This window comes from Enoplosus armatus, chromosome 22 (assembly GCF_043641665.1).
Source record: "Enoplosus armatus isolate fEnoArm2 chromosome 22, fEnoArm2.hap1, whole genome shotgun sequence".
NCBI lineage: Eukaryota > Metazoa > Chordata > Actinopteri > Centrarchiformes > Enoplosidae > Enoplosus > Enoplosus armatus.
The window spans coordinates 97,232-110,162 of record NC_092201.1 but is presented as its reverse complement, the minus strand read 5'-3'; the positions used below and the strand labels follow the sequence as shown (position 1 = coordinate 110,162).

The window sequence follows — 12,931 nt, the reverse complement described above, 5'->3', positions numbered from 1 at the left end:
GTTGGATTGAGTCAAAATAAGCTAAATTTCCCTGTTCATTATTTACAGTCACCAGAAGAAAACAACAACTAGCAGGCCTCATCATGACGAGTGAAGAGAAAAATCTGAAGAATACAAACTCAGTCTGCTGTCAAATTGCTGAGACTGAAACACACAGATTACTGAGCCAACAGGTAACATCAAGGTGAGACCCGCACATAAATACTCTATCTGAATCTATGAAACACTGTAAACATCCTAACAGTAAACTGTCTTGTGTCTAGATGTTGAGTGCAGCACAGCAGCTGCGTTCAGGGCCTCCATCATGGACAATGTGACACCTGGCAGCCCTCCAGGTGAGAAGCACCTGAGGGACTACAACTATCTGGCCCTGGTCCTCGGTGTCCCCCTTATCCTGGTCATCATCCTGGGGAATGTCCTGGTGTGTCTGAGCGTGCTCACTGAGCGCTCCCTGAAAACTGCCACAAACTACTTCATCATCAGTCTGGCGGTGGCTGACTTGCTGCTGGCAGTGCTGGTGCTGCCGCTCTACGTCTACTCAGAGGTCAGTGTTTGTGAGGACCAGTATGAATCTATACCTGCATAGTGAGGACAGTTCAGAAAGTAAGGACAGTTAAGACACTGAAGACACTCTGGCTGCTTACACCAGCAGAATGAGGACACTTTTGAGAGTCAGAAATTGTGGATGTTTTTAGAAAGTGAAGACATTTTAGTCGCTCTACATCTACCCAGAGGTCAGGGAGACACACGTGTTGGTAAAGACAGATACAAGTTTACACCTGCATAGTGAGGACACTATTTAGTCCACTCTATATCTAATCTGAGATCAGTGAGGGCATCTGTGATTGTGAGGACTGATAATAATTTACACCAACATACTGAGGACAGTTGTCTGTATGTCTGTGTTTCTGAGGATCAATACGAGTGCATAGTAAGGACACTTTGGAGTGAGGAAATTTTGAGGAAATTGAGGTCAGTATAGACGGATGTGTTTGTGAGGACCAATACCAGTTTACAACTGCATAGTGAGGACAGTTTAGAAAGTGACACTTTGGCTGCTCTACATCTACTCTGAGGTCAGTGAGAATGGGGATGTTTATGATACAAGTTTACATATGCATTGTGAGGACACTTGGAGGTGAGGATAACTCATAATTTAGTTCATTCAGCATGTTTGTGTTTAGTTTCTGGGAGGTATCTGGACATTGAGCACCTACATCTGTGACGCTCTGATGACCATGGACGTGATGCTGTGCACCGCCTCCATCCTCAACCTGTGCGCCATCAGCGTGGACAGGTGAGTCCACCTGTCCATCACACGGGTCTCTGTCTCTGTGGAGGTCAAACCTGGATCTAAATCTAATTAAAGACTGCAGTTTACATGTAACAACAAGAGAAATAAATATAATCTCAGATATATATCTCATATATTTAAATATGCATTCTTGCTGCGTGAGTAACAATTCCCACTCATTATAGTGTGATGACCTCCATCATACAGGAGAGAATATACTTAATTTACAACACACTGCTGGCAGAGCTAATTAAGATTTTCAAATTACACAAGTAACAGTTTGACCTGAATGAGTCACGAGACTCTCTGAATATTTCTTCTGCAAAGACTCACGATTATGTGACTATCCTCTTTCGTTTTCAGTAAAGATTACTATTAAAGAGAATTTAATGAATCTTAATGACCAAGCTTTTAAATCAAATTACTCTCATTAAATGTATTTTTAATCTTCTTTCAGCATCATGGTTCATTGTAAATGAGGTCTGTTAAATCTCTAAAGGTCACTGTGTCCATCATAAGGGAAAAGACAAAGTTTGTATTTAAGGACAATAACTCAGTGTTGCACAGAGAATCACCTGTGTCCTCTGTCACCAAGACTAAAGAACTCCTCATTGAAACCCACACTAAACCAAGTACCCCCCACTGCCACATCTCCATCAACAGTGAGCCAGTTGAGATGGTGGAGAGCTTCAAGTACCTTGGAATCATTTATAGAGCAGCAGTCATGTTGTTAGCACCTTCTTAGTGAGATAACAGATGATTATATCCCGTTTTTTATAGATGACAGCTACTAATGGAGGCAACTGGCAGCTTTCAAAGTGTTGAGAAAATGTAATGAAACACCTTGTGAGAATGAACTGATAACATAGACCATAGGGGCTAAATTAATTTTTCCTGACAAGTGCCTGAAACATGAATCTAAATATAAAGTATACAAACTGTGCAAAGACTGTCACATCACTGAATAAAATGTATATAAAAGAGCTGAGTCAGAGTCAGCTGGATGTTTCTAAAAAATCTAAAACAAGTCCAGCTGCCTTAGACAATGTGCATTCTGACTTATGGGGACAGCTTACTTCAGCTAGAATTAGGCTGAGTATATTTACTTTTCCTGTCTGCTGTGTTGGTTAACACATCATTTAGTCAGTTGACTATAATCTAGTTAGTCTCCTGCTCCAGCTTTTTCTGTTTAATTGAATTTTAACTATTGGTTTTGGCAGTTATCTATTCTTATATTCTTGGTATTTACATTATGTGTTCAGAATCAGAACCAGAAATACTTTATTGATCCCTGGGGGGAAATTGTACAGTACCGGTGCTCCCATTCAAGAATAGAAAGTAGCATAATTTAGAGCTAAAAGTATGTACAAAATATAAAAATAAGAAATAGAAATAAAAAATATACACATTTACAGTATTTAAGTGAAAAATAAGTTAAAAAATATATACAATAACAATGTATATGTATGTGTATATATATATATGTATGTATTGCATATTAATACAGTGTTAGGCCAGAACAAGGAAAGCACTCTAATACTGATTCTGGTTTTCCCAATTTGAAAGCAAAGACCAGAGAGCGAAGCCTTCGGAGGAAGGGTTCATCTTTTTGTGTTGTATTTCAGATACATCGCAGTGGTTGTCCCTCTGAAGTACAACAGGAACCAGTTCAGTGTCCGTCAGCTGGCTCTCATCACTGCTACCTGGGTGCTATCTCTGGGCGTGGCGAGTCCAGTCATCTTCGGTCTGAACCAGGTGCCGGGTCGAGATCCGAGCGTGTGCAAACTGGAGGACGATCGGTTCGTGGTGTACTCATCCGTCTGCTCCTTCTTTGTGCCTTGTCCCGTCATGCTCTTCTTGTATTACTGGATGTTTCGAGGCCTGCGGCGATGGAGCGGTCGAAGCCGATCTCAGGCGGGTCGACCCGGTCGTGGAGGTCTCTCATTACGTCTCAGCTCGGCCTTACGGCGAGCTAAAGCCAAGACGACCGGGAGTCGAGAGAAAGTCGTGTATGCCACGCCAGCCAGCCTCAGCCCCACCTCTCCATCCACCGTCTCCATGACAACACCCTCTGCGACCCCGGTGATGGAGGAGCAGCAGGGCGGGGCGATGGTTGTGGCGGAGAGCGACCAGATTACGACGCAGATGGACAGCGTGTCAGACGGTGAGCCCACAGAGAGGAGGGAGGGAGGCAACAGGAGAGAGAACGGCCCAATGAAGACAAACGCTGCAAAGAGAGGAAGAAGAAACAGTAAGAGCAGCAGAGTCAGTGGGAGGGAACGGAAAGCCATGAAGGTCCTGCCTGTCGTCGTTGGTGAGTATCATTCATTCACTCAACCTTTATTTATACAGTGCCATCCAATGAGAGCTCTGTGAACACCAGACAATAACAGCAAAGACAAAAATCCAACAGTTAGACAAACTTAAAACTTGTGCAAGAAGACTGCAAATAAAGGAAAAGGAAACCAGCATTTAATTACATCTGCAACCAAGAATATGGGATAAAACCAGGAAGATGCATCTCACTCAGATCTAAACACTACAGGTACACGAATAGTCAGCGGTGGACTTGAAATCAGATGATCCAGCTTCAATTCCTGCTGAAATGTATTTCACTTGAGTGGAAAATGCTATTATTTCTGGAAAAGAGGGGTCAGTGCCCCAACGCCTTGGCCACCAGAACATCCTAGGTGTTCATACTTTTAATTACTACTACTATTACTTTAACCTTTTGCCGTTGATTTTTTTGCATTTAGTTTATTTGTGTCACGCTCCGTTTAAAGAGACTGTTGCTGTTGATACAACCCCTTTTCAGACAAGGAATGTGTAACATTGTTGGCTTCATCTGTCAGACAGAAGAGACTTTTATGTGAATGTTCCTCACAGCTTCATTCAGACGTGACAGCATATTTATGGAAAGAGACACAGTGATTGGTCATATTTTGTATCCAGTGAGACAGACTGAGTGGTGTCACTGCTGAAAACAGCAGTGAGATGTAAACTTGTGATATAAATGAAGAAGATAGTTTTCTCTTCTTTCAGAGGCTGCATCGCTTACAAATTATTTTGAGTTGAAGTCTTAGTCCATCATTTACAAGTAATCTGCTGTTTTATAATTTCTGACAGAAAACAAATAGAGAATGACAGGACGTTAAGTTGGGTTAGTTAAGTTAAAGAAATTAACGAGTTTTACTGCTGGGAAAGAGGCAGAGAGATGCTACTCTGATGGTTTCTGTTTAGGGCTGCAACCAACGATTATTTTCAACACGGATCAATCTGCCGTTTATTTTCTCAGTTTATTCATTAATATAAATAACCATCAATTTCTCAGAGTCCACAATTTTATCAACTAATTGTTTCAGCTCTAATTCTGTGGTTGTTCGTGGGAAAGAATAATTTATCCTGATCAGACATGAGAACAATGTCCTCCATCTTAGTCTCAGTAGTGTTGTTGTCATGTGTCTATGAAACATTGGTAGCATTGTAGTTTGCTTTCTGTTGTTTTGTTGTGTATAATGATAAATGGATGTATATTGTTATTGATATGTGTTACGAACTGTATAAATAATAATTTAGATTCAAATTAATGCAGAAACATGAATGTTACGCATCATTCAGTATAAAGTCATTAGTTTCTGTGAGCACCCACAGCTACTATCAGCTGCCAGTGTTAATGGATATGACTGAATATGATAAATGTGATGAACATGACTGTAGAAAATAATAAATGTGTCTCTCCAGGAGGTAACTCCTTAGCTCGATTGCCTGCAGTTCCACACTGAGAACAAACTTTGCTGTATGCTGTATTTATTCCTGTTAAATGAGAGATTTTTGTCTCTCTCAGCTGGATATTTGTTCTCTACACAAACTGTTTTTCATGTTTTACTGTGAGCTTTACTGAAGCTGTGATCTCTCTCAGTAAAAATAGAAACTGCTTCTATCTCCGTGGAAACCACTTTACTGTCTCAGCGTAGCTTCACACCACAGCCAGATTTAAACACCAACACTCAAGAAAAAACTGCCCATATGAGGGCTTATAATGGGGATTCAGTTTGAGCTCATCTTCCTGTTGATGATAGTTAATGTCTGATGAGTTAAGTGAGCAGCATCATCTGATGAATAATGTTCATCTATCAAACACAGAGCCTGTTGTTCTATCATTAGCTGTTTAAAGTTTAAGAAAGGTGTAAACCAGTTGCTCTGTCACTGATCAGCTTTACTGCAGGTTTGAATGGATTGAAGATCGATTCAAGCAAAATCTACATAAACAATATGATTACTCCAACAGACTAATAGATAAGAGATATGTCTTTATGCAGATCTTGTATTTTTATGGTTCTTCTCCAACTCAAGCCATTTCTTGTATACAGTCTGCCTTTAACTATTATCTCTGAAGACCCTCACACTTGTACTGAATGATAAGAAGTGGTCTTAAATAACTCTAGAGATAAATTCTCAGTGAGAAGGACAAATTCTTAGAAGAAGAAGAAATATCACAGTCTGTCCCTCTAACGGTGTCTGTCTTCTGTATCTCAAGGTGTGTTTCTGGCCTGTTGGACACCTTTCTTTGTCGTCCATGTCACCAAGGTGTTGTGTCAGTCATGTGACATCGGCCCCACCCTCATCTCCGTGGTAACATGGCTTGGCTACGTCAACAGTGCCGTCAACCCGATCATCTACACCGCCTTCAACGCTGAGTTCAGAAACGTCTTTCACAAGCTGCTCTGCTGTCGGACATGAAACTAAAACCTTCTCACTCTGTCTCAGACTGTCTTAAGAAGACCTCAGACCATCCAGGATTTTATTGTCTTGTCTCCAGAGCCTTATATTCTTTAAAAAACCCAAAACATTAAAAGATTCATCCTGTCAACGTTCCATCACCAACAGGAAGAAGAAGACTTCTGACCAAAGCTCTCTTATTTTGAAGGTTTTAACCATGTGTCTGTTATTATTAAAGCAGAGTAGTAGTCACATTACTGTCCACATTACAGCCCAGAGGCATAAAATATGTGAACATGTGCAGAATTATAAATGTTCTTTGATATCTTTCATTTTGATGTTGTTTTTAAGGGTGCAGGTTTTACAGAACAGTGACGCCTTATTTTTATTTGCTGTGTTATGAATATTTTTGTGACTGAAGCAGAAAGCATGAAGATGATTGACCTATCAAAAAACTGAATGTTTCCATGAGAGTTTGTGTTGAAGACAAACAGAAATATCTGTTTGTAAGTTTATTAAAGAGGAAAATCTTGTTTGTCGTATTTTTATCTGTGAAGTGAAGGTGAACGTGATGAAATGTAGCTGAAACAACAATCTTTGTCAGTAAAATAACATAATAAACAGATTTAGGAAATTAGTTTTTGTTTGATGAAACCAGATGAGAATTTGTTCTTATTTAGTAACTCAATAATTATAATAATTATTGTTATGTATAAACATTAGATACAACGTATCAACATAATTCAGAGGTAAATGGTATACTGTACTTTTACTGTACTACATTTATTTGTTGGCTTGAGTTATTGGTAACTTTGAAGATTCATATTTTATATTCAGTATGCAACCCTGTATCCTAAAAAGTACATTCAAATACAATAAATTATTGTAGCAAATATATTTTGTATAAAATGTAATTCTGAAGGGGAAAATTGATTTTTAATCAACATAAAAATCTTATTAGCTCTTTGTTGACTTTCTCAGACACCTCTGTAGCCTCGTGTTTAGCACTGATGTCTGTAATTATGCTTTTTTTTGGATTTTTTTTTTTATGAATGTCTTTGCAGAATATTCACTGTCAACATATTCCAGATGTTTTCCTCCAGTATTGGCTCCTGACTTTAAATTCTGATTAAACTGTGTTCAGGTTCAGGAAAGATAGAGGTCTTCATGGTTAAATATTGAAAAAGTCAACACTGACTTGAAGCATGGGACAGAACCTGTTGATGTTTTCAATACTGAACCAAAGCCATCGTCTTTCCTGAACCTTTGGACATCCAACCATCCACCCTGATCACCTCTCTATGACTAGCTTGCTTCACATGAATGTAGCACTTCCTGCACTCCAAAAATATATTGCCTGTGAACATAATCCAGCCAGCAATTACACCACAAAAAAAAATGTAATTTCTAGGAGACACAATTCACCTCAGTCTGCTACTCCACACCAGCTGGTTTTTGTACTGACAATAAATTGGATTCACCATGACTATTGTTATTCATGTTCAAACACTACAGAGTTATATCAGACCTTCCCTGGATGGTTTTATTACTTAATATTAATAATCAGTTATTCTTGATTGGACTGATAACAATAATATCACATATCTGACACTGATAAATAAAAACAAGACAGATTAAATATCCTTTGATCAAAAAACTGAGAAATGTGCTGCTCCCTCATTCCTTGTGTTCCACCTGTTTAACCCTTCCCTGTGTTTCTTGTGAGTCCCTTGTTTGTGCTCTGTGTGTGTGTGTGTGTGTGTGTGTTGTGTACGCGTGGCACTCACCTGCTGATGATTCACCTGCTCACCTGCAACCCATCCACTCATCAAGCCCCTGCAGTATATTACCCTGACTCAACTCTCCACTCTTCGCCAGATTGTTCAGTTTGCCGATATGGTTCTTGCTCCAGGTTAAGTTTGTAACGATTATTTCCTTGTGTTTTTCCAACAACCAGTCTGACTTTGTGTCTGCCTGTGCCTCAGATCCATTCCCTCGCCTCGCCTAGCTCCTCACCTGTCAGCCTGCCAGCCAACCTGCCTGCTACTCCGCCAAACTCCACCTTGCTCAACAACTCCCCTCCATTGACTTTAAAATAAACATACAGTTGCCAGTCTGTGTTCAAGTTCTGCTTCTGGGTTCTAGATTACACTAAAACCATCAAAATAAAATCCTGCTGTCTCTTTATGCTCAGTAGACATACGTGTTTCTAGATAACTTAATGTCTTTATTGCTGTTTTTTACAGTTCTCTTTACTGACATGCACAGCACAATAGGTCACCTCATATCCACAATGCACACTTCATACACCTCTCAGGATCAACACTGGTACCAGAACACTGACAACATTTGTCCAAGAGCAAACTCTGCTGGGATTAAGGTGAGGTTAACATGTACTTATGTACTGGACAACATCTCCCTCTTTGTGTGGTCAAACAGCCACTCAGGGGGGTTACCATGGTAACAAGGAGCCCATACATCTTCCAGCTGTAGCATGTAATACTAACGTAGTAAAAATGTGTGTTCAGAACTCCTTCCAGAAAACTGAAGATGTTTTGTTCAGTCTCAAATGTACGTTTCATTCACTTTAGTTTGACTTTCATTTATTTCAGAGATCAGTTAGCTTAAGTGTTTTTAAAAAGGTGAAACAGTAGTTTTATTTTTGTGTCATAAGAACAATTCATACATTTTTAAATATGAGTTCTGTTCAAAGAATACCCTTCACCCACACACTTTCATGAAATGATTTATATCAAACAGGTGACAGGAAGTTAGCCTCATATTGCTGGAACAGAAACACGTGAACACGTCAGTGAAGGTAGAGAGTCGTACGTCAGTGTTTTCATTATGTCCACACCAACAGAGTTTCATGTTTTTTTAACGGAACCTGGGGAGCAGCAGCAAGTTTCACATTGAGAGATAAAAGACAAAAAAAAGCTCAGGGTTGGACAGTCATCAATTCAGATCATCTGATCATTATTGTGTCACAATAGATAGATATGATCATCCTGGATAAAGTTATGGAGTGCATCCTCCTGCATCATGCAAAGATATACAGAGCATACAGAACATACAGAAAGTACACATTCATATGATTTAATTCAAAATGTAAAACACATTTACACTCAGCAGACTGATATCTGTCTCCAACACCAAATAAATAAATCAATGATAAAATCAGCAGCTGATACATCTTGAAATCTACAAATTAAAAACCATCAAATATCTGGTGACGTTAACTGAAGACAGAGGAGATAAATAAAGTAACGCTGTTATTGTGTTTGATTTGAAGTATGACAACAATTATGTGTTATCACAGGAAACTGTATAAAGTGTGTTTATGCATTCTCATATCAATAATCAATAATGTTGTCCAGGAGGCTCTTCCCTGCTTAAATAAAGTTATATGACAATATGTTTCTTTTATTTTCACTCATGAACTTTGGTTGAACCTGTTTTTAATTTTCTCACGTTTTCTCTCTCACTTCACATTTAAAATGTTCTCCATCTTTGTGTCTGTCAGATGATCAGCTCAGTGGCAGGAACATCATTATCAGTCCACAAATAGTTTCATCTCAGAGAAGCTTTAAAAATACTGCAGATGCTCTGTCAGGCTGTTGATGGACGGTTTCTGAGATGAATTTCCCACTTCAGGTCAAACTTCCTTTTCTGTATTCTGTATCATCTTTTCTAAAAACTGATCTTTGCTCAGAGAATCAAACTAACAGCAAACATTCATTTTCTGTCCACATGTTTCAGATGTCTCACGCTGCTCTCACTTAAATGATGGGTCATGACTTTATGATAATAATGTATTGTTAAAATCAGTTTCTCGCCTCATTTTGTATCTCCGCCTCATAATATGGTTTTTAAAAAGAGTTTGTGTGAAAAGGTTTGTTAGTGTCATACAGTCAAACAGTGAACGTCAGCAGGAGATTTAATTGGTCGCTGAGGTTCTCTGGCTGTATATCATACTGTGTGTGTGTGTGTGTGTGTGTGTGTGTGTGTGTGTGTGTGTGTGTGAGAGCATCTGTGTTTTCATGTGTGTTCATGTGTTATCAGAGCTGTGTGGGTGTGTTTATGTTCAGATCTCAGCTCGTAGCATCTTTGTGTGTGTTGCAATCTGGGTAATAACTGTGACGAGGAGGAGACGGAGGTAAATGTCAACAGGTAGGCTACTAAAGTAGCAACACTGAAGAGACATCTTAGAGACATGGAGAATTCCACCTTAAATCTTCTCTTAAGGTGGGAGTCCAGCCAGCTACTTTATTAAATTCATTTTGATTCTAATAAAATAGTTTTGATGAGCAAGTTGCATTCCGCTCTGCATGTACATTTTACGACCACACACACAGTAAAATCATTCAAACTCTTCATAAAGTTTCATAATCAGTTATAGTTCACTAATGTATGTAAACCTGTAATTTATCACAGAAAAGGTTCAAAGTGTGTGAAGATAACATGAAAAGATGTGTGATCTTATGTTTCAGATTGCTGTTTTAATTGTTGGTTCATTTGTTCTGGTGGTGATTTGAACCAGACTCTGTGTTTTATTCTGCTGCTTTTATGTTTTCCAGTGGTTTCATTTTGTGTTGTGGTGCTGTGCTGCTGAGTCCAGAACTAATGAGAACACATAAAGTACATCTTGATCTTTTTCTGTTTTTTATATTTTTTTCTGTCCTCACAGCATATTTGTGCTGAAATCAGCTTCTGTAAGAAAACTGTCTGTAGAGAACACCTGAACCAGATCTTAAAATGGATCTGATATCAGTTGAACTCCTGTTCCAGTCTGATATAACTCATCCTGCAGGATGAACAAAATCATGATCTCTGCTGCTGAGTAAAAAGGTCAGAGCTGCAGAACAAAGAGCTCAGCTGATATACAACAGGTCAGGTGGACAAATCAGCCTTTAAATAACATGGGGGGGTTAAACACACACACACACACACACACACACACACACACACACACACACACACAGGTGGAGGATGATGGAGGTTTTAAATGTGAAGATGGAGACAGAGAGTCAGTGAGTGTGTTATCAGAGGATTCACACCTGAGTGTGTTCAGCAAGTAGAGTTTCCACTCTGATGACTCTCATGATTCACCACAAGAAGAAGAAGAAGAAGAATTAATCATTCAAACACTGCAACAGTTACAGGAACTGAAATCAGGATCAGAGTTAGACCTCCCACTGCCAGACTCATGTATGTAAACTACATTTACTACAGTACAAAACGATGAGGTACTTGTTACTGTTGTACTTTAATTTGATCCACTTAATACTTCACTACGATTCAGAGTCCCTGTTTCTCATGAAAACTCCTGTCACTTTAATAAATGAGGCTCCTGTTTACATCCTGGATCATCATCATAGAACATGCAGAAGGAGCTGAAGTGGAGGATCAGAGACGGCAAAAACAGCTACAGGAGGAAGATGGAGGATCAGCTGCAGCAGAACAACATCAGTGGAGTGTGGAAGGGCCTTAAAACCATCTCTGGTTATAGGGAACCTAGCTCCCAGCCTGTGGGGGACTGGAAGTGGGTGAATGATCTTAACATCTTCTTCAACAGATTTGATCAGGCATCTGCCCACCCCCTGGCCCAGTCCACTCTGCTGCAACCCTCATCGCCTGCACCCCCTGCATACTGCCCCACCCCCACCTTCTCCCCCCTTCCCACAACAGTCAGCTCACAGCCATCCTCCACATCCATGGGACTTCCTGCCCAATCCCCCCCCTGCTGAGGGATTAATAAAGGATTATCTTATTTTATCTTATCTTATTTTATCTGGTTTTGTCCTGCAGTCTTTAATCACAGAACCCAGGTAGACTCAGAGAAACCACGTGGACTCCAGGAAAAATCATTGACAACATGTGCTTACAAGGTTACAGTGCTTTTGTTTACAGTAATTGCCTTAAAAAGGGTAAAGAGGGGACAAAGCTCATCAGTTTGACTGAGGCAGAGGGGTGTGACCCCCCCTACTGGAGCCCTGAGGCATTACCAGCAGATGGATCCACAATCAACCCACACAGGTCTGCATCACCTGTAACAACAATAAAATGAACATGGAAATAATAAAATAACTATGACAAAACTGGAAGTCATAGAATTTCATCTGAGAATATTATTTGGGTATTTTATAATAGCATTTTCACGGTGTAGTATTAGTATTTCTCCATTAGTAATTACTTCCTCTGACTGATAACAACCACAGAGTTTAAGCAGGTTGAACTAACAGGCCTCCTGTTGGTTTAAAGTCCTGCAGCATGTTGGCCTACTTATCCTGCTCATTAATGCTCTGTAAGCCCTCTGCTAATGCTCTCACACACTAACACACACACATAGTGACACACACACACACACACACACACACACACACACACACACAGTAACACAGTAACACACACACAGTAACACAGACACAGACCGGCCTCTGTTCTCTCTCAGGGATAAAGTTGAACAATAAAGTGAGATGTTACTGCTGAAAACATGAAGCTGAGACCAGGAGGCCTGAACAGACCGAGGGCAAGGGACTCTGACTGCCTGTAGACCAACAGGAGAGAGAGAGAGAGAGCGAGAGACAGAGAGGTGAGTGGCTACATCTATGTGTTCATGTTCATGTCAGTAAACAAGTGAATTATCATGTGTCAGTAATAATAATAATAATAATAATAATAATCCTGTTGATTCAGTTAAAATGTTCTGACATCAACTGAAAATGTTAAAATGTGAAACCAGTGTGTGAAATAACTTGAGAACTGAGTTCTACTAACGCAAAGTCATTCATTTATGTATCCATTTATTTGCCAAATTATTCAGTAATCAGTGTTATACAGTGTATAATATTTTACAGTGTACTGTACTGTGCTTTTCATTTAAACTTTTTTCTTTGTCCTTTGGACTTTTGCAGTGCT

At 39.6% G+C, this 12,931-nt stretch overlaps 1 protein-coding gene across 1 annotated transcript; it reads left to right on the top strand.

Annotated features, from left to right (window-relative positions):
* Positions 1 to 304: 304 nt before the first annotated feature.
* On the top strand, positions 305 to 6,034 carry drd4-rs (dopamine receptor D4 related sequence). Its single transcript, XM_070928988.1, has 4 exons — positions 305 to 544; positions 1,185 to 1,297; positions 2,920 to 3,608; positions 5,832 to 6,034. The coding sequence occupies exons 1-4, from the start codon at positions 305 to 307 to the stop codon at positions 6,032 to 6,034; spliced, it is 1,245 nt and encodes a 414-aa protein (XP_070785089.1).
* The last annotated feature ends 6,897 nt before the right edge of the window (positions 6,035 to 12,931 follow it).

Bases quoted from the DNA above. Each gene is read 5' to 3' on its own strand.
- drd4-rs (XM_070928988.1), top strand. From the start codon at position 305: ATGGACAATGTGACACCTGGCAGCCCTCCAGGTGAGAAGCACCTGAGG. The intron at 545-1,184 runs GTCAGTGTTTGT...GTTTGTGTTTAG, and splicing joins CGCTCTACGTCTACTCAGAG to TTTCTGGGAGGTATCTGGAC. The intron at 1,298-2,919 runs GTGAGTCCACCT...GTTGTATTTCAG, and splicing joins TGCGCCATCAGCGTGGACAG to ATACATCGCAGTGGTTGTCC.